This window comes from Ambystoma mexicanum, chromosome 4p (genome assembly GCF_040938575.1).
Source record: "Ambystoma mexicanum isolate Mex_15411 chromosome 4p, UKY_AmexF1_1, whole genome shotgun sequence".
NCBI classification, from domain to species: Eukaryota; Metazoa; Chordata; class Amphibia; order Caudata; family Ambystomatidae; genus Ambystoma; species Ambystoma mexicanum.
Window position 1 is genome coordinate 529,444,537 of NC_090927.1, and position 21,603 is coordinate 529,466,139.

The window sequence follows — 21,603 nt, forward strand, 5'->3', positions numbered from 1 at the left end:
GGTGCCTCCGTTTGCGTCTCTCGTGTAAGCCCGCCCGGGGTCGCCCACTTGGGATATCTGCGGCGAGCTGAGCCCGCACAGGATAAAAAGTGCCCACGCCCCCCAGGCACCAGCCCCCACCGCTCCCTGGCAGCGCCACGGAGGGGAGCGCTGCAGCAGCACACGCTCGCCAAAGGTTGCCAAGAGGACTTTTCTTTTATTGTTTTTCCACCCACTTGGAAGTCGATAACATCAGATTGAGCGACCCCAAGACTATCCTGTGCTATATATGAAGCCGCCCGGGGTCTGCGGCGGTGTAGTGTGCGAGTACCTGGGCGGCTGCAAACTTTGAGGCGTGCGGCAGAGGGCATTCCTTGCCCTTTGCGGCGCGGCAGCGTTTCATCTACGCGCAGAGAAAGCGGATCCCGGGACAGAAGGCGACCCTCCGGAGCTCCCGCTGCAACAGGTAAAGAAAAGCAGGCTCTCCACGCTAAACTTACAGGTGTCAAAGCTCCCCAGACTGTGCCCGCCACACCTGAAAGACTCCTTCGCAGCGGCACGCACTTCTAAATGAGTCCTTGTAAAATGCTCCGCGTACTTTAGATTTTGTTCATGGCAAAATTGCGTGGATATAGTTTACGCAGAAACACAAATACACCAGGAGACGGAGGGACGCACGGCCAGACACTCAGAAGGGGGGGGGGTGAGGTTCAACAAGTTGAATGCTCAGGAGCAGGCAGGCTGGGGGGATAGGCGCACAGGGAAGCAGGCAGGGAGAGGCACGACAAAGTAAGCCCACGATAGGATGTATGTTTCAATCTGCGCGAGCATTCTTAGGGGCACTGTATTGTCATGGATGTATTAACAGGTGGTGGATGGGTCGACATGCAGGAGTGGGGCGGCAGAGTCTGGAGTGTGGTCTACGAGCCGGCGATGGGCACAATGCTTCATACGTGTGCTAGAGGGTTCACTCGACACAGTTGGGACTGTCCCCGAGGGCCTTTCTCCTCACGCCGCGCGTGGTTCACCGAGGGGCGGGGGTCTTTCTGAAATATGTTTGGGGGTAGGATTCTGTCCTGTGTGTTACCCCCCTGAGTCATGCGTTGTGTGTCTCGCAGCAGGACCGTGTGCGCCGCCACTGTGGCAGGCATGGGCGAGCCCAGGTCCCTGGCGTTGCTGCTCTGCGTGCTGACGGCGGGCGGCTGCGAGGGACGGAGCGAGGCCGTGGAGCTCCCGGACAGCGCCGTGCTCGGCCTCATCATGGACATCATACACGACCTGCGCAACTACCACCTGGCCAAGGAGAACGGGCTGCAGATTTACTCCAAATTCACCGAGTACAGCCTGGAGGAGAAGGAGGAGCCCGAGTATGGACATTATGGGGACGAGCAGAGAGTCGGTAAGTGCCCCCCTCCCCCACCCTCGCTCCTGTGCTGTGGTCACACGCCCGCTCTAGGGGGAGAAGGCGACACTCATGCCCCACACTGCAAAGTACGCTCAGGGCGGGCTGGGGCTACCACACTGCTGCTGGGGATGTCTCTGGCTGTGTTGAGGGAGCCTGTGTGGACCCGAAGAGTTCGCAAACTGCACACCTCCCGCTCCAAATATAACTTGCTAATGTGTCTGCCTCGCTCTGTGCTGATACATCTAGAGAGAGAAAGCAGAGGAGTGTTAATGGCATCACATCACTGGGAGGGCTTTAATGGAGCATAATGCCCCCAGTCGGAATCTATTCATATATTGCAGATACAATGATAGATCAACTATATATATCCTTGCTAAGTTTTGGAATAATGTTTATTTTGTCCTGTTAAACACATTATTGACCTAGGTAGGTTTTACGAAGTATCTCCATAAAACGTATTACAACTGGAACATTCCGGTGACTGGGTCCCAGTTATGATACTGGAAAGTGGAAAGTAAAGTCGCGCACAGCGCCACCATGCCAGGTGATATGAGCAAACATGCAAAGCCCGGCTGAGCACCTCACTCTCCACACGGGACCACTGAGGGCTCTGCTGCTGCTGACGAAGCTCTGTTAATAGCCGGGACCCCCAGAGCTGTTCACGCATCAGGCTTCTGCAGACAGAGGGGCCGGTGGCACAGGCTCCGCTCCAGGAAATAGCAGCAGGGCTTCGTGGAAAAGCAGCATTCCCAGTAAAGTCACTTTGGGGGAAACACGCGCAGAAGAAGAGAGCGCTTTCAGCGTCCGCGTCCTTTCCCGTCGCGCAGTCCCGCGAGAGGCCGCCCAGAATAGCATGGAAATGCACCGGCCTCGCTTCTATAATCAGAACGCGCGGATCCGGTCAGTTACGGTCAGATAAACGCGGGATGGACGTGACATTATATACATGCCAATATTCTGTGACAAAAAAAACTGTAGGATGTTTAAAGTACCAACAATAGTATTTAGCATAATGATAACTTAATGGGAAATGACATCACGTGACCTGATAACATCTCAGGAAATAACATCACCCGTCATATGGCCCTGAACCACAAGGTTCTATGCATCACAAATGGAAATAAATAGCACAGGTGTTGGCACTCGCTTTACAAGCTGTGTTTGCTAGAGCCCTTCCTGCCGTCCCTTCGCTTGAGGTATACAAAAGTGTGCTCCCCTTGTTGCCTTTAACGCCAGTTCCTCCACATCACCCGCAGAGAAGGATGTATAGCTTTTCAGTGGGCATTTATGGTTTCAGCTCCCTGCTGGCTAACAACCTTGTCATAATCAGCGTCAATAAGACCCCCCCCCCTTATATTTCTATGTCTCCATTAAAAGGGATGCACACCATGGGTGCCTCAGACTACTTTCCCCTCCAAGCAAGCTCCCCCCAGCCATCATGTTGAAATAGGACCCCACACATCTTCACCCGGCCCATTCAAGCACAACCACTGGTAACACCAGCCACCGCCCCTGAAATACACTCAACCCACGCTATTGCCAAATCTGCGCTGCAGGCTGTAGACTTTTTACGTGCTCCATCAAAAATGCCCAGTATGCGCTCTGTGAAGCTCCGCTCTAACCCAACTATAATATCCCTTGATGCGTGGGGCGGGCTGCTATGTCACTCGGCGGCCACCAGCCCAGCACACCAACTGCCACCAATGTATGTATTCCTTGACTTCATTTTTATTCCATAGCCTATGTGGGTTCTCTGTTCTGCACGCGTCATCTAAACTCTGGGTATGTTCAACTTACTACCTCAGGCCCTTCTGAGTTAGCTTCTGCACTCATGGACTTGTGCTTCGCACACCCAGACATGCTGTACTTCTGAATTACCCATAGTCCCACACTGCCTCAGCTTCCGTTGCCCCCAGGCCTGTAACGTCACTTGACATTCCTTGCCTAATCGCAGCACCCTGCATTTACACTTTAAAGCCCGATTCTGATCTGTAAACAACAAGGTGGGGCGTTTAAAAACATTCCCATCAAAGTGATTGCTCTGGAAGAATAGTTTGAAAAGTCAAAACAGAACAAATCAAATATGTTCCTCTGTCAGACCTGTGCTCCGCTCAGAGCTCCCGCCTGGAAATTGGGGATGGCATTTTACTATCAGACTCCTGCAGCCTCGCCTCCTCGGCAGCCACCTTGTAAGAATGGGTATGGTTCAAGGACCAGTAACAAGGCAGCATGTGAGGGCAGACAATGACTGCCCAGATTATCCAAAGTGCCCGCTCCTGATATTCATGGTTCCCGGCTTTACCCTTAGTTCATGAGTAATATTGTTTGTCTGTTTCTGGCCAGGGCCTTTTTGAACCCATGTACTGTGATTGGCTACCCTCCACCCCAGAACTCCTAGATAAACCCCCACCACCACTCACTGTTTTGCTGGGAAGCTGCTACATGCATGCTCTGCTCTTTCTGGGATCAAACACTTTCTGGTTTGAATTCAGAGCCTGTTATTGTTATCGACCTATCGCTGCATTCTCTCTTTGTATTCCCGCTGTCTCTTTGAAATGAGGGGCTTTTGTGCGGAGTTCCTGGTGGTGGGACTTGCAGAGAATTGTGGTTCGCATGTATGTCCAATGAAACAAGGAAATTAAAAGACCCATGAATCTGTGTGTTTTCCTCTGTGGAGTTCTCGCTCTTTTTAGTTTTTGCTAATAGGTGGCACCTAAACACCACCAATAAGCTGAAAATATTGCATTGGATTGGAGTACAGCTGACATGTGAGGATGGACACACAGCTTGTCGGTGTTGTTTAGTGATTTACCCACCCATTGGTTGTCCCTGGCCATGCTAAACATTATGGCCATTCCCACCCAGCATCTGTCCCTCCCCGCCCAAAGCACATCCTCCATTACAACTATTTGTTTCAAGCAGCAAGATCAAATATTGGCCTGTGAGTGTTACTTCGAAGCAGCCTGCTGAGAGATAATGGCTTAATTGCAGCTGTAACATGCTCCCAGTGTAAACAAAATGTCTTATCCAAGTGTGCCTTCAGTCAGTTGATTTATATACATTCCTTGCACTGAAGTCCTGCTAGAAATAAACACTGACAAAGCCAACAGTTCTGGCCTGTCTACAGGTATTAGGTATTTTTCAGGCACTGCTATGAAAGGCACAGGTAACCACACCTTTTTCTAGCTATTTCCATTTTATGGCAAAGTAGTACTATTATGGTAGCACCAGGCAAATGGCTATCCCGCGCCTACAGAAAAGCCAAAACGGTTGGTTTTGCCAATTTTGTTTTTGGGGAGTGGCCCGGCCGGGTCTTGGGTCTGTCATGAAGCATGGCAGCTGCTACACTCCGACCCATAAGCCCAGCTGGCAGTTAAATTACCACAACTGTGTTTCATTACGGTCTGCAGCGTGGGTTCTTGGTTAGTAATGCCCTTAACTTTGCAAAGCCACCCGATCCGTTAACAGGACCAACATGACCTTGTGTGTATGCCTCATTGTGTAATTCTATTTGCACTAAACATAACAGTAAACTGAATGCCTGCTTCAGAGTCTATTAATATAACATGTTGCCCCATTCTAGGTGTGAAATGCCCAGAAATACTGGCCTTCTGGTGCCCACCACTGTGCATTATGGTGCTTGTAGTCCTTATTTTATAGTGGTGAAAATAAAACTACAAGACTACCGAATGACATGAACAAAAAGGCAAGGGCTGCAGAATCTCAAACTTGGTAGGGGACAGACTGAGGACTGAGAGGGGTTGGCCCTAGTGCCATTTCCCGTAGCCTGGGTAGATGTTTGGAAGTGACAACTTAGAAACCAAAGAACATTTTCCTGTCGTGGATGAAAAGCAACTACAGGGAAGATGTGCCCTGCAGCAGTAAGTGCGATTGCAGGGCAAGAGGGTGGCTGCTGTTAAATGGGGGAGACTGAATAGCAAAAGACTGCCGGGAAAGATCGACTGCAGGGTAAGATGAAGGCCTGTGGCAGAAGGGTTAAGCTGCAGAAGAAAAAGACAGCGTAACATAAAATGCAGTCACACTCTGGGGCACCATTGCACAAGAGTCCAAAACTGGCAGACTGCATGGTAAAATAGAGACTGCTGTGCAGGGCAAAACTGCAAGAATGCCAGAGATGGAAGAAGGGATCACACCAGGAGACAGTCTCTGAAGAGGTAAAAGAGTGCAAAGTTTCATTCTGCAGCTACTGGCTGCGTCCATATCTCGCTCCCATGCATCAATACCTGGGGAGCCATAAAGCAATTTGACAGACACACCAAAAATAGCAGTTAAATCAAACACCCAAATCTGTAGGTGGTAGGAGTGCTTAAAAAGCGGCAGCCTACCGCCTAAATCGGTAGGGTTGGCAAAACTGCAGAGTGTGGAAGTGAGCCCAAGATGCGTCCTAACCATTATTACCAGTAAAGAGGAGAAGGGCAGTGTCTCCCCACACAAAGGGCGGTGCGTGTACGCGTGGCGTTCAGTGCAGGAGTGCAGACATGGCTTCCTTGTCCAGTCCACTGAAAGTTACTGAAAGTAAACATCCGTGTAACTGTGAGCAGGGAAGCCAAGATTTGGTGGGTCTGGGGGATCATGGTCCTGAGGCAAAGACTCCACACACAAGGTGACTGTGTAGGAAACGCAGGCGCCGGGCCTTGGCCCCCACTCTGATCCCACTGTCTTTGCAACCTTAGAACACTGTATAGGGAACAGGAACCTCGGGGTTACCATGCTGCTTATCAGGAAGCGTGTCGAGGCTGGACAGGAAACACACCCCTATCTTCAAACGGCGCAGCAGTGCTCCAGAAGCCCCCGAAACCCTATTGATTTATGCAGCTTTGACGACCCTCCTTTTTGACGAATTGTATAATAGAAGTCTTGTATGTTTTTTTTTATGTGAGTTCTCATTATAAGCGGTAAAACTATTGCTTTTATTTCTTTTTCGTAATATTGTTTTCACTTCGCATGTCCTTTCCTTCCAAAATCGAATGGCAATCAATCTAGTCATTTGTCAAAAATCTATTTTTAGTTTTTTTTGGTCGAAGAAGTGCTTTGTAATTTTTTTTTGGTTCAAATAATTGGAACACGCTGTCCACACTCTTGATAAACATTAAATGAAATTCTGCACATGCTACTTTCCCAGCACCAACACAATTAGCAGCGATCCTGTAAAGTGTGCAACCTTCAGAAGGCCCAATTTACAAAAGCATTTTTCAATGTGAAATTCCCGTTGGAAAATGCTTTGTCAATCGGGCCCTGTGTCTTCATGCAATCGTTAAACACATCCCAGAAAACAAAAGAAATGTGGGATAGGCAGGAACACATGAAAGTAGACATCTCAGATAACGGGGATCTTGTGATACGGTGTCACTTGATGTTTGCATAGCGCCATATTGCCATTGTTATGCCTTTAAAGCACTTTGGGGCGTGTGGCCTTCGTCAGACCAAAGTCTGAACAGGCATGAAAATAAACGGAGCCATTGCATGGCATGCGCCTACGGAATGTGCAATTACAGGCGAATGATCAATTATTGGCAGAGATGACACTTTTGGAGGCCATTTATTGCGCGTCGGTGAATGCGGCAGCGGACCACATTTGTGGTGGGACTCAGCTGAATTCTATTGGGCGCAGTGATAAAGGTTGAGGTGAGAATAAGTGGCTTTATCAACCCCACGTGACATTGTCACGAGACCACATGAGAACAGACAACACTTCCGCCCACGGGCCGCCCTAATGTAGAAGTATTTCTTCTGTGAGCTGTCAGCGCCAGGCATGCCCTGGGCAACCGGGCCGGTGCTTCGCCGGAAGCTACCTGGCGCCGCCCAGGCACACCGTGGCACTGCACTTCAGGAACACATGCCTCCTTCCCATTCGCATGGGAGCGATGAGTCGTTACTGGATGACCGTTTCCCGAATGGAATTACGCAGCTTGGCATATATTCCTCAGCATTGGTGGAAAAGGAAACAAATTGGTGGGGGATCCCACAAAGGCTGGGGTGGGAGCGGAGTTTGGGGGGGCATAGCTGGCAATTGACCTCCGATCAAAGGAAATGTCCAAAATAATAGTTTTAAACAAAGCTATTTCTTTCATGCTACTTCTTTTCCAAACTATATATCAATTACACTTTAAACCACTTCCATGGCACTGGTGATGAGTTACTTCACTATGCGGATAATAGCTTTGACTAGTGTTGCTGAGTAAATATTCTTTAAAATGCACAATTTGCAACCCATTTTATAAAAAAAAAACTCCTTCTTGGGTACTATTCAAACAGGGTGATTTCTGTTCGCCACAAACAACGTTTTCTTTTACTTGAACCACACCCGGCACAGCTACCAAAGCAGATGGATGGGTGGCTGCATCGTGTGTGATAGTTTCAATGTTAATAGTATTTATTTATTCATGCAATGTTTGTCGGATACCTGTATATTTATTTGTTTATGCAATGTTTGTCGGATACAGGTATCCATGTATCTGTCAAACATTGCATAAATAAATAAATAAATAAACCTGGTCGTGGGTGAGGACTGTAACTTCCTCTTGTGACCCTTTGCAGGGGGTCACCAGACGAAGTTACAGTTTGCTCGCGGGCGCTTTCTTTTTCTTTCTCTTTCCCCCCAGCGCTGACTCTGGCTGGATCCCGAGATCCGGATATCAGATCCAGCAAGAGCCGGTCCAATAACCAGCGCTGTTCCTCACCATCCGCCCTGTTGCCAATCATAACAGGTGTGCTGGAACAGCTGCAATATGAGGAGCAGACATTTCTGAACGAAGTTTATAAGTCACGGGATGTAGCCTGCTGCTTAGGGTATGTCACAAGGGGAACGGAACACTTGTCTCTGCAAGAAATATTACAGTCAGGCATGCCAGATCTGTCTTCCACTTCAGTTTTATTCATATGAAAAGGGTCATTTCAAGACTTTCTGACAAAAGAAAGGTGTGGCCCTTAATAAGGTGAATCCACAGTAGATGCTTTAAATTGATCCATCAGGGCTGTAAGTGGGATTAGGGCAAAATACTGGAAGGAAATTCACAGTAAGAGGTGTTTTCTATGTTGGGCCTTCCTAAAAATGGTCTCTTTACCGGAGGAGTTTATGATAACGCTTTGTACAGCACACTTTAAACTTAACTGTGGTTCCCCCAGTGAGACAAGTGGCATGCAAAAACAATTTCAGCCTTTGTAACTGACCTCCACATTAAATGAAGGAATGCTATTAAAAAAAAAAGCAGACTCGATATAATCCTATGAAATGATTGCATATAAAAAAGGGCAATGAACATGTACTTTGAAAAATTACATGTACATATATACCATTAGTACCCGGCACGCGCGGCTGAACAGGAATACTGTGTGGTGATTGGCTCATTTGCGAGCCATACCACACGGTATTCCCATCCGCGCTGTGCGTGCTGGCTACTCTGTTCCCGGCGAGGGGTGTGGCAGCCCCTCAGCCAATGAGGAGGCTCGAAACGGGGCAATCCCCGCTCCGAGCCTCCCCATGGCTGGAGGCTTCCTTCGTCCCCCACCGGGGACTCAGGTAAGATTTTTTATTTTCCCAGGCCTTTCCTCCCTCCTCCCTCCTCCCTCCCCACCCCACTTACCTTCTATCCGCGGTCTCTGGCGGGGGACGATGGAAACCTCCAGCCGTGTGGAGACTCGGAGCGGGGCCATCCCCGCACCAAACCTCCACACGGCTGGAGGCTTCCACCGTCCCCCGCCAGAGACCGCGATACATTTATTTATTTATTTAATTTTTCTTCCTCCCCATCCCCTCCCTTCCGCCCTCCCGACCCCACTTACCTTCTTTTTTCTTCTGGTCTTGGAAGCGAACGCGCTGGGAACACTTCTGTTCCCAGCGCATCCGCTCCCGATGGCCGCCATGGAAAGGGAAAACGGACTACGTTTTCTCTTTCCATGGCGGTGGCAATTATTTTGGCCGTTTTTTACATTTTTTTTTCTGTTCCGAAACGTGCCATTAGCACCCCGATCCAACGGGCCGGGGTACTAATGGCAATAAGACCCTCGGCGGCGGGTCAATACTGCCGCAGGTAATGCCCGGGGTCTTCGTTAAGGCCCCGGGCATTACCTGGGCCGGTATTGGCCCGTGCCTTGGGTCTTATTGCCACAATAATGTATTTATTCCAAAGGTGTGCCAGGAGTTAATCAAGCCCTGTTGTTGCGAATAAACTCATGCAATCTGCCTAGCGGTGAGACTAGCACAAATATGTTTTGAACAGTTGAAATTGAAACTGTGTTTCATTGTACGAGTAGTGAGATCATATTTATGAGACTTAACCATACAGGCTGTTGATAATGAACTTCTCGAATCGACCTATATTTGTTAAGACTTGACAATTAGGAAGGAAGGTGCCATATTCTTATTATGTTAAATATATGCAAATGGTTGGTTTTTTGGTTTGTGTTTTTCTCTTTTTTCTTTTTGGGTTCGGCTTTGTTTTGGTTTGGCTTTGTTTATTTTTGCCGTTTTGTTCTTTAAATCAGTCCCCCAAATTATTGCCTTTAATGCTCTTCATTTTCTAATTTACCTATTGTCTTTTGTCTAATAGTAGTCTGAATAGTTTGATAAATGTTGTGTAATATTGTGTAACATTGATGAATTGTGAATAACTGATGAGTTTTATCTCCTTGTTTATGTTGAAATGTAAGATACACAAAGGTTTGTTTTTATATATTTTAATAATGATGAATTTTGTATATTGAAAAGCTGATTAATTTCAGCTAATACAATAAAAAAAACAAAAAAAAAAACTCATGCAATATAGGCACAGCTGCCCACCATCTTTTTGCAGTATTTGTTTGGTGCACTTCTCAAGATTCTGGGGTCCAGCATCAAAACTCCAGGATTGAGAGGAAAATGTACCCCAGCGTCTTTGTGGAAAGACAGAAGCAGTAGCTCGCAGAGCTATGCTTGGTCACTGCACTTGAATATGCCCTGTTGCTCCTTGTCTCTGTTCGGTCACTTCCTGCCTGTGTCTGTTCATGCAGAACTGAGCTGCATGTAGCCAATGTGCCGCTAGCAGCTTTCAGGTCACGTTGAACTGAATGGGTCGTGGAAGTGGCAGGGCCTATATTAAAAGGAAACAAGCAATCCGTGTAGGAAATGGGAAAAGAAATGACCCAGATTCCACGTCCTGCAGTGCTGGGGGAGTGACCTCAGCTTCAGGAGCAGGGCTGAGGGATGTGTGAAATAGCAGAGTGGTGTATTACATAATATAAATAGAAGTGTGTATAAACCCGCTGACACGGGCCAAAGTGCAGGTTTTCAATAACACAGTAGGACCACTATATATCCTAGGGCAACAGCTCCCTCTAGCGGTGACAACAGACGAAGCTATGACTGCATTGGACAAACATACAGGGACAAACTTACATCTGGCCTTTTATTATAGGGATTATAGTGTTGAACATTTGTATCATGCAAATTGAGCATACTGAAATTAGCCAGAAGAAGGCACAAAATACCAGAAAATGTCCATCCCAAAGTCAACTGCTGTATTAAGCATGTTACCTGTCTTTTTAGAGTCTTTGAAAACCAATATCTAGTCAGCGTGCTGAATGCTAGGCGATTACTAACAGAATACTAAACAAATACTTGTCTGCTGGTCTGTTCGTCTTCATTTACTATTATACTACATGATCGCTAATGACCACTACTGTGAAGGCAAAAAAGATAAAGGAAGGTGTTCCATTTTGGTGAGGGTTAGGAGGTTGTATAATGTGCTTTCTGTATGCAAATATAGGATCAAGCGATGACACCTTGTTCTCTCTCTCTCCGTGGCACTTTCAACCTAGCTGTGTGTCACCCTCCACCTCCACCCAGAGCCAGCACCCCTGCAGCAGCTTTCATTCAGGGAGTTCGGGGCAGGTGCATCGCCGTCTTTCCTTGTGCACTCCCAACTCTCCTTTTGTTTATCAGCGACAGGTTGACAATGGCACAACTCCAGGTGCCCACCCAATTCGGAAAGCTTTTTATGGATTATTATGGTCCACCGTACCCCTCCACCAACAATAGAGAGAATGGGTCGTGGATACCGAAAGATACTGTGTAATAGAAAAGAGGATTACTTGTTATTGTGATTTCTTTTTGCTTCAGTCGATCCAGATTCTGGGGAAACAATTTTGCCTGGATTCTGAACCGGAGGAAATCTGGCCCAATTCCAGCACTAGGAGTAATGAAGGGAAAAGGGAGGAATGAGGAGCACATGGGCAGACGGTGAAAAGGAAAGGGAATGATGGGGGGCCTAAATTCGAGTCTTTGAGGGGATAGAGAAGGGTATATAGAAGGATTGGGGAGGAGAGAGGAAGACCAGAAGTGGGGATGCTAAGTGAAGCTGAGGGGCTCAGAGAGATGGAAGAGTTGGTGGGCCTGAGGAAGGCTGAAGATTTGGCCGTGGTGAGAGGTAGGACATATTTGTTAAAACACCCTTTTTAAGTATTTCTTTTATTTGGGGAGTGGGAAGGAGAGTGGTGACATAGTTGGGGCTAGGTCATGGGCGACAGTTTCTGAGGTTTTAGATTTTCTTTGGTTTAGTAAAGTTCTCCTCTGTGGTGGTGCATCAGACCCCCAGCATCATTTCAGTCCGCTACCACCCCGATGTTTAGGGCAGTCCACGTCCACATTACAAGCAGACACACCGGCATGTTTCCGTTCTCAAACATTAATATTTTAGCACCACTAGACAAGGTGGTTCCCACACCTATGCTGCTTTCTGGAACGTTTTTCCTCTTTTAGCCAATCGCTATACAACAATCAAAAATAGAATGATCAAAAAGTATCTCTTAGGGAAAATTGCACTTACTGCTTTTTACCTCCATATTTGTGGACCACTCAACCATTTTGCTTTTGTTGCGCCCTCCTGTCCTGACTTTTGGCAGTCGAGCACAGCTCTGCACTGGGCTTTCGTTCATTGTTATGGGGAAATTATGCTGCTTTTCGCGGGCTAATGCATGTCACGTGTGTAGGTACCCAGGAAGTGGGCTGGGACTGTCTGATCCCAATCCACACTACTGGTGCCAGGATGTTTGGTGTGCACGAGGGCATGAGATCTGCAATGGTCCCTGTTTGGACCACTGATGGTGTGCATGAGTGAGGTAGATCGCCTCATTGGCCAACTGGGTGCGAGCACTCACTGGACTTTGAAATATTAGGAGGGGTCCTGACTGCAGACTTGCATATCACCAATAGGTCTGAACTGACCTATACACAGAGCCAAGTATCCAGAGGAGCGAAGTATATCCAAGGACTACCCCGAACCGCGCAGAAGAAGGTTGGCACCCTGAGCCTACTGTTGTCCCGGTAGAACATTGTGCTCAATCTCTGAAGACCTGCAAAGGTGCTTCAACCCCTTGGAGTGGTGGGACCAATCACTTTGGATGCCTCCTTGTCCTGGAAGTGACCCTGGATCCTCCAGGGGAATAACCAGCCTTCACCTTGGCACCCGTGCTGGAGCGTTGTTTTATCGAGTTTTGTCTCGAGCTTTGGATGAATCCTAGTTCACACTGCAAAGCATCTTCTCACCAAATCTCATTGTCCCAGCTGCATAAGCCACGAGAGAGAAGTGTGTATCAGACCACGAGACTTGGGTGCCCTTGTGTCACTCTGCAACAGTGGCAGTTGCTGCTGGTGACTATCCTGCCTTTCTTCAAGTGTCCTGAGACCAGCTGCATCAGAGCTTTCACTGTCCTGCTTTCGAAATGAGAGATCCAGCTACAGTTCTAAACCAGAACCGCATCCGCATTCCTGTGCATCTTGAAGCTTAAAAAAGGGTGGGATTTTGTACTCCAGACGACCCTCTCCGGACCTGGCAAATTTGCAACTGGAGTGAGCAAAGGGCAGTGAGTAATCATACCACTTATCAGTGGCCCCTAGTTCATCCATCCCCTTTTCATGCAATAAGCATCCCTTGGGGTCGTTGCCCTGGCTTGGGTGACCTCCATCATGGAGAGAGAGGATGAGGATGATGATGCACTATCCATTGTATCATCTGTTTCCTTTGAAGCTGAGATTGCATTGGAATGCAAGGGAGAAAAGCTTAGGCTAAGACAAAAAGAGCTTGAGTTTAACATGGCTAAGTTGGAGATGGTAAAGAGAGAGAAATAAAAAGATAGCGATCATCAGTTGGAGCTTGCCAAGCTTCAATCTGCCAACATCTCCTTAATGTGGTCTAGGAATGGTGCTGGTCCTTTGAGGAATTCGGTAAAAAGAAAGAAGATTCAATTTAGGAACCCTCCCGTCCCCTGCACACTTTCAAATGTTTGGATTAATCCAATACAGTTGTTCAAATTGAGTTATACCCATTGTACATATTTATGTTTCTTACAAATATGGTCAGACGCAGAAGTGTGACATAAAAAATATATATTTATAGCCAAGCTATATTATTTTCAACAAGAATTATAGTTCAGAGACAGATTTACAGTGCCTAGAAACAAAATGGAATCAATAGATGAAGCTCAAATTGAGAAAAAATGGATTCCAAATTAAATGAAAACGCGTTTCGAGGAAGTTCTCCTCTTCTTCAAAAGGCCAAACTTGGACTCTTAACGTAAAAAGGAAAAACACAAATTCAGTAAAGAAAATATTGTAGACACAATTCATAACATATTCAATTTTACAATTTAGAAAATTTAGTGACATTTGTTGTAACATGTCATAATATGCGTTGTAATACATGCAACATTATAAGGTGAATTATGTGGTCCATGTTTGAGAGAGAAACTGAAGGTCAATTGATACACCCCTTCCTGTAAAATAGACAGTAAAACGTACGTCATTTTATAGTTCAGTGGAATGATCCCTCTAATGGGACTTGTCAAGTGGATGGTGAAATATAAGCTAAAGTGAATATATAGGGAAAAAAAAGTTAGTAGTTCTTAAACTCAATCAACCTAGTGGGGAAGTAATGCGAAAGTCGTTACCTTTGTGAGTGGAAAGTGCCGGAAACAAAGAATCCGACGGTGCAGGAAAAATTAGTAGACAGACTGTCTTCGTATAACAGTTAGTTCCTAGAGACACGGCCAATTCCCAAAAGGATACTAGAAATCTGTAAATAACAGAGCCTGATCAGTGTCAAGTTCAATGTTCAAAAGAAACGGACATTAGTATGAAAAAAATCGAATAACATACCTAACCAAAATGTGGATGACGGTAAATAGTCAAAAGAGGAACCCACGTAAAGTGTGGACCTCAAATATCCCGCTGTCGCTGCAGCAGTGCCTCAGAATGCGGGAGTTCTGTCACGCAAATAAACAAGCTGAACAGGAATGGAGTCCTGATTAATATAAATTACTCAGCAATCTGATATGGAGTAGTGAAAATGTAACGTGATGTTTAATAAAGGCAAACTGAAATGTTAAAAATTACCACAATAAGGATGTGCATATGGCACAATTCTTGAAGCTGATGTGAAGCTTCCTTTGAGGAATTCGAACATCCGCACAGTGGGTGTGCGTTCGCAAGGGCTTTTTTGAAATTTTAAATGAAATTGAATGATGGTAGATCAACCTCCGGAAAATGTGTGGGCTAATCCGCACACATTTTTCTATCTCACTGCATGACATACACATAGACCCCTGTACTCTGGGTGGACACAGCCTACAGGTGCCATCCCCCTGTCATATGTAGTTGGCATATCACAGCCAAGAGCACATCAAGCCATTGTAGAAGGGGGGAAGGCAAAAACATCCTCCTGCCATGGCCAGCCTAATTAACTATCAATGGCTTTCCTTTGTTAGCTGCTGGTGGCAGCCTAGCATACTACTCAGAGTTAATTAAAACTGGCCCACGTGAGGCCTGTTCGCAGGACTAACAAGGGACCGGAAATCCCCAACAACCTTTGATATGCACTGTGTCAACCTAAGTCAGCTCCCGCCTCTCGGTATCAAGGGCAATCACCTGTCATGTCTGGAACTATGTATTTACAGTATTCATCCCCACAGGGGGCCCCCATTCAAAAGGTGACCAAAAGTCTGGTCCCGCCGCAGCTTCAAGGGAGACCTGCCGCTTTAATCAGGAACTACAGACAGCTCATTAACCAGAGAGACCCTTTGATCCACAACAGACAGGAAGATGGGTGGGACTTAGTATTACATGTTTTCACACCTTTAGCTTTCTGTTGCAAATGACTCTTGTTATGACCTCACGCATACAAGAGATTGTTGTTGGGGACCCAGGATTGGTTCAGTAAGGTAGGCTTGGCCTACACCAGTCACTGGGGCCCATTTGGCTTTAAAAGGGGGTTGATCCACTTTTTTGGGCAGATCATCTGAAAACTTTGCGAGGAGTAGCAAGAAGAACTCTTTTGGACTATGGCTGAAGGTGCAGTCTGCCTTACAGCTTCCGCCAGTGAAGCAAGGCTATGATTTCCAAAGAGTGCAGCAAGATCCCTTCGCTAAACATCTGCCAGGGAAAAGGGGGAGATACTGAATCCAGAGGACCCTCTAATAGCTCCAGAACCAGTACCCAGCCAGCACACAGCATGCCCTGCTAGGCTCTGCAAGCATGCTTCCCAGGTGGAAAGTGCCAGAGAGTCTCTGAACCAAACCAAGGACAAGGCCATTGCCTGCAACACTCTTCTGAGCATTGGGCCGTCTGCCTTATAGGATGATACAAGCCCAGTGAAGAAGCTAGGAGGAGTGCATCAACAAGCATCAACCAGCGACCACCTTAAAGGACATGTTCGTGCAAGTCGAGCCCCTCGAGCTGGAAAAGACTGCACAGCTGACTGTTGTCATGCCACAGTCGCTATTGTCATCCAAGATGCCTCGACCAGTGCTTCAGAACTGCCAACCAGCACTGAGACAATTCCTGACCCTGATTCACTGTGTAGGCCAGCCTGCAGCTGTTCGTCCAGCCTCGCTCACCAAACTGCCTGGCACCTGGTAACCGCAGCTGCCTCCCATCTTGAACTCTGTTGCATGAGGTACAAAGCGTCCTGAAACTGACTCAACCCTGTCAAGCATCAAGATCCTCTACAAGCACAACGTACATTGTGGTTCTGTCCCCATGGTACCTTCTGCAAAGGCCCCTAGTGGCATTTTACGACCCATTGCCCCCTTTGTGCTGAAAGCAAGTATTCTTCAACTATTGCGATTAATTACTTTACCAACGCGCCTCCTGTCAGTATCCAGAGTGGATCCCTTTGCCTTCTTGAAACTGTCTGTCCTCTGCATTCCTTTACAGGGTGGGTTGTATTTTGTAGTGTGCTAGAACTGTCTGTTGAATAATAATAAAGTAGACATGTTTATACAACTTTGATTGGACAGTCCCTTTTATCATTCGGTAATAATTGTATTTTTGCTGTGTTACAAATTACCAACGATCCACAAACTTGCGGAGATAAGCCTGCCATTCCACCCACGTTGCCAAAATTGGACAATTAGATTTATAATTTGCTTGTGCTTCCAATCTGTTTGGATCCCTTCTAGAGTACTACAAGTGTGGGGCTGATTGATGGTTTACAAACCAATATTCATCCCAGAGCCACTGAAAGTTGATTTGTCACAGGTTCCTCCTCACATCCCCAATTTCCTAAAGATCTGCTCAGTGTGCATGATGAGAAAAATGACACCAAGGACTGGCTGACTGCATTTGAGTATGCATGTGAAGTACAAGAAGTAGCAGATGCTGATGCAATTGCATGGTTGCTCAGTAGACAGCCCCACTATGGCTGCAGTGCCATTGTGGAAATGCCAAAGAGTGAGAGGAAATATTTTGCTATATCCAAGGAAACCCTGATCTTGAAGTTTAGGAAGACCCCTGCCCAATACTTGAAAAGCTTCAGGGATTACAAGAAAAGAGAAGGTAGTACTTGGGTCACATATGTTACTGAATCTTTAAAGATCTTGACTGGTTGGGTGGAAGGTTATAAAGTTACCACTTTTGAAGGCATTATCCATTTGATCATGCTGGAATATATGTTTGCCTCATGTTCCCTTGACCTTAAGCAGCACCCGGCTGACGCTAAGGAGATAGATCCTAAGAAGTTAGTGACTGCTGCAGATTTATGGTTATCCCACAGGCTGTCCCATAAGAACAAGCCTGCATATGGGAAAGCAGGAAGAGGGGAAGAAGCGAAAAGAGGAAGAGGGTGGGTCATCTGAAAAATCTTCATCCGAACAGGGCCATAAAAAGTTAAAAAAGGATAAGTCATGTGACCATGTACAGGGTAGCGGGACTAATCATCCCAAGCACAACCCTAGTTATTCTAAGCCTCCCTATGTACCAAGACCCAGTGGATCTTGTGTGGATTGTACAGCAAATGGTCATGTGAAGGGGGACCCCAGATGTAAGGTCAAAACCTTGGGGGTCCACTCTGTGAATCTGGCCCTCTCTCATGATGAGGAAGAAATACTGACAGGGGCATCCTCCTCTTCTGATTTCTTACTCTGAGGGATAGGATCAGAAGTAGTCTTAGTTTCCCTGAGATCCTGGGAACCTGGAGTGGCTGAGGCATATGCCTCCATCCTTGGCAATACAAAGCATTACTTTAAGGATAGTGGGCCTCATTCCGAGTACGGCGCTAACCAATGGCGCTATTAACGCCTTGGTTGACGCCGTACCCGGACCGGCAGCGCCTTGGTGGTTGGCGGAATTACCGCCCCATTCCAAGGTTGGCGGGGCGGTAATTCCCCAATCCCCATTTACCCTTCCCCATTCCCATTCTTGCCCCATAGGGCATAATGGGAGTGGGGAAGGCGTCAATTACGCCACCGTAAATTACGGTGGCGTAATTAACATCAAGGTCCCTTAGCGCCATGGTATTTAACGCCTGCTAAAAGCAGGTGTTAAAAGCACCATGGCGCTAAGGGAACTCGGAGTATGGCGGTAAGGGATTACCGCCACCGCTCTCGTTAGCGGTGGCCGCTATCCCTTAACGCCATACTCGGAATGAGGCCCAGTGTCTTGATAGATGGCGTAGACACCTCTGCCATCAGGATCACTGGGGCTAGCAGAACTGTAGTGGATTCCACTTTATTAAGCCCAAAGGAGCTAGCCAGAGCCAGTATAATGCCCACAAAGTTGGCTTATGGACCCCTTCTCAAGTTTCTAATTATGCTTGTAACTCTAGCTGTAAATGGTGGAGTAGTAAGGATACCTGTAAGTGTTCAGAGGCAAGTCACTGGGAGAGTTCTGCTGGGAAATGATCTCAGAGACTTAGCTCTTGTGGGAGATACAGCAGAACAACCCTGCACTAGGTCTCATACCAGGACTACCCTGGCCAAGGCCAAGGCTGAGCCAAAGCCAAAGGGGAAACCCAAGGCTAAATGAGTAAGAAAGCAAATGAAAGGGAAAGAAAATATTCCCACCCACCTACCTACCACTGAGATGGAGATAGTTGGCCAAGCCCCTGAACCTGATGAGGAAGAGGTGCTGCCTGCAATTCATAACCCACATTACCATCCTGAATTGCAGTTTAATTGCAGAAGGTGGTCCTGATAGGGGAGAGTTCAGTAAGGGCCAACGTGAGTGCCCATCTTTGAAAGGCCGTAGGAGACACGTCTGTTCCCAGCTTGAAGGTGAACCTCCTTGGAAACACATCATTTATTGGGAAGGTGGGCTACTATATAGTGAGCCCACAGAATCCACTGAAGGAACCCATAGGAGGTTGGTGGTCTCCCTTCAAGTGAGACCCTTCCACCTGCAGTTGGCACACCAGGTCCCCCTTGCAGGTCATCCTAGTATCAAGAATACTAAGGAGAGGCTATCCATGCACTTCCACTGAGCTGATCCAAGTGGGGGTCCAGGTAGAAGGTAACATTAGGAGTTGTGCCACTTGCCAAATCCCTGGTAAAAGTGGCACAACAATTCAGGCTCCATTGGTACCACTCCCTGTAGTGTGTGTACCATTTCAGGGCATTGGGATTGCCATTGTTGGTCCCCTTGACTCTCCAACATCCTCTGGCAGTGGGATTATTCTGGTGTTAGTTGACGATGCCACCAGATATCCTGAAGTCATCCCACTGAAGACAGTAACTGCCATTTCAGTTGCTAAAGCATTGCCTGGCATTTGTACTTGGGGTGGCTTCCCTAAGGAAGGTGTGTCTGACAGAGGCAGCAACTTCATGTCCAAGTACATGCAAGCCATGTGGAGTCTCCTATAAGGTTTCATCAGCTTATTATCCACAGACAAATGGCCTAGTTTAGATATTTAACAGAGCTCTCAAAAGCATGATTGGAGCTCTTGAGGAGCTTCAGAGGAGAAAGTGGGATCTCCTGTTACCATGCTTACTATTTGCCTACAGAGAGGTCCCTTCAGCAAGGGGTTGGTTATAGCCCCTTTGAACTTCTCTTTGGCCACTCTGTCAGGAGACCCCTAGCAATTGTCAAGGAAGGATGGAAGCTCCCCACTCCTCCTGTCACTACCAATGTAGTGGACTAGGTGCTGGGGTTGAGAAGGAGGATGACCTTACTGATCGCTCAGGCCAGTGACAAGATGAAGGTTGGTCGAGCATGGTCAAACATTGGTATGACCAGAAAGCTTTACCTCTACACTTTCCTCCAGGCCAGGAAGTCCTGATTATGAATCCCATAAGGCCTAGGACCCTACGGGATAAATGGTCAGGCCCTTACAGAGTTACAGATCAACTTGATGAGGTAAACCATTTAGTGCACCTTGGAAGGCCTGATCAAGCCCCAAACGTGTTCCAACTAAATAGACTGAAGGCATTCATCCCCAGGGTTGAAATGGCTGCCCTGTTCTTGGCAGCAGACAGAGAGGAAGAAGAATCTGAACCCCTCCCTGACATGTTCCAAAGCAGTCCTTCGGATGGCTCCATTGAGGGTGTCAAATTGGCCCATCAGCTGTCTCCTCAGCACCAAGGTAAGGTGAGAACTATGCTGAAGCAATCCCCCCCCTTGTTTTCACTCACTTCAGGCTTGACACCTTGATGCAAACATGACATTAAAACTGGAGATAGTGTGCCTACCAAAAGTAGGAGCTATATGATATCAGAAGAAGTTAGGTCCTACATCGAGTCTGAGATCGACAAGATGTTGGATCTTGGGGTGATTGAACCCTCTAGTACACCATGGTCCAGTCATGTGGTTATGCTGCCAAAGGCAGGTACCTCTGAATTGATGTTATGTGTGGATTACAGGGCTGTGAATGCTGTCACAAAGATAGATGCTCACCCCTACCAAGAAATGATGAATTGATCGACAAGCTGGGTGCTGCAAAGCATCTCAGCAGCTTTGATCGCATTGCAGGGTATTGGCAAATATCCCTGACAGAAAATGCCAAGGACAAGGCCGCATTCTCAACTCCAGAAGGGCTTTACTAGTTCAGGGTAATGCCATTTGGGTTGAAGAATGCCCCTGCCACATTCCACAGGTTGGTTAACCATGTTCTGAATGCGTTGGATGAATTATGCATTGCATATCGGGATGATATAGCAGTATTCAGTCCAATTTAGGAGGTCCATGTGAGACACCTAGGGAATGTGTTGCAGGCTCTTCAAAAGACCCGCCTGACCATAAATGCCAGCAAGTGTGAAATTGGTCAGGGGTCAGTGAGGGTGTTGGAGGTAGAATTCATCCTCTCCCCAGTAAAGTACAAGCAGTACAAGACTGGTCTATCCCCACAATCCAAACCCAAGTGAGAGCTTCCTGGTCCTCACTGGGTATTACAGGAATTTCATGGCAGACTATGGTACCATAGCTGCTCCCTGACTGCCCTCACTGTTAGGCAGAATTATATGCAGTACCCTTTGGGAACACCAAACACAAATAAGACTACAAGTGACAGTACAAATTCACCTTTGGTACAAGCCTGTACTACACAGTAAAGTGGTAGCGATGGCTGAGCAGCCAGACTTATCTCAAGAGCAAGTGAGCAGTATCAATAGTTACGCAAATGACAGCAATTAATATGATTCAAACAAACACTGACTCAAGGTTTCTGATTAAAAGAATATACATTTATTTACACATCAGTTGTAAAACATTTCACTAAAGTAAAGCAGTTGAAAAATCACACTCTTAATACACAACACCACTCCCAATAGATTCTGGACAAGTTAAACTCAACATTAAGTGTGAGCAAAATGGCACTCCAATAATTTAAAAGGGAGTGAAAGACAAAATTAGACAACAAGTGAGCAGCACCAACAGGTAAGTAAGTAGGGCAATCTAGAAAAAGGAACTACAGTGAGGGAATCAAATTAAAAGGGCTTAGGGCCAAAGTCAATAGGACAAA

The 21,603-nt window shown here is 46.9% G+C and overlaps 1 protein-coding gene across 1 annotated transcript in view; it reads left to right on the plus strand.

The window, feature by feature from the left end:
• Positions 1 to 704: 704 nt before the first annotated feature.
• The window catches only part of ALKAL2 (ALK and LTK ligand 2), a 281,678-nt gene continuing 260,779 nt past the window's right edge, over positions 705 to 21,603 (plus strand). Inside the window, exons 1-2 of the mRNA XM_069606054.1 lie at positions 705 to 768; positions 1,098 to 1,378. Coding sequence (XP_069462155.1) covers positions 1,129 to 1,378 — 250 coding nt within the window. The 5' untranslated portion in view covers positions 705 to 768; positions 1,098 to 1,128. The remainder of the gene's footprint in view (positions 769 to 1,097; positions 1,379 to 21,603) is intronic.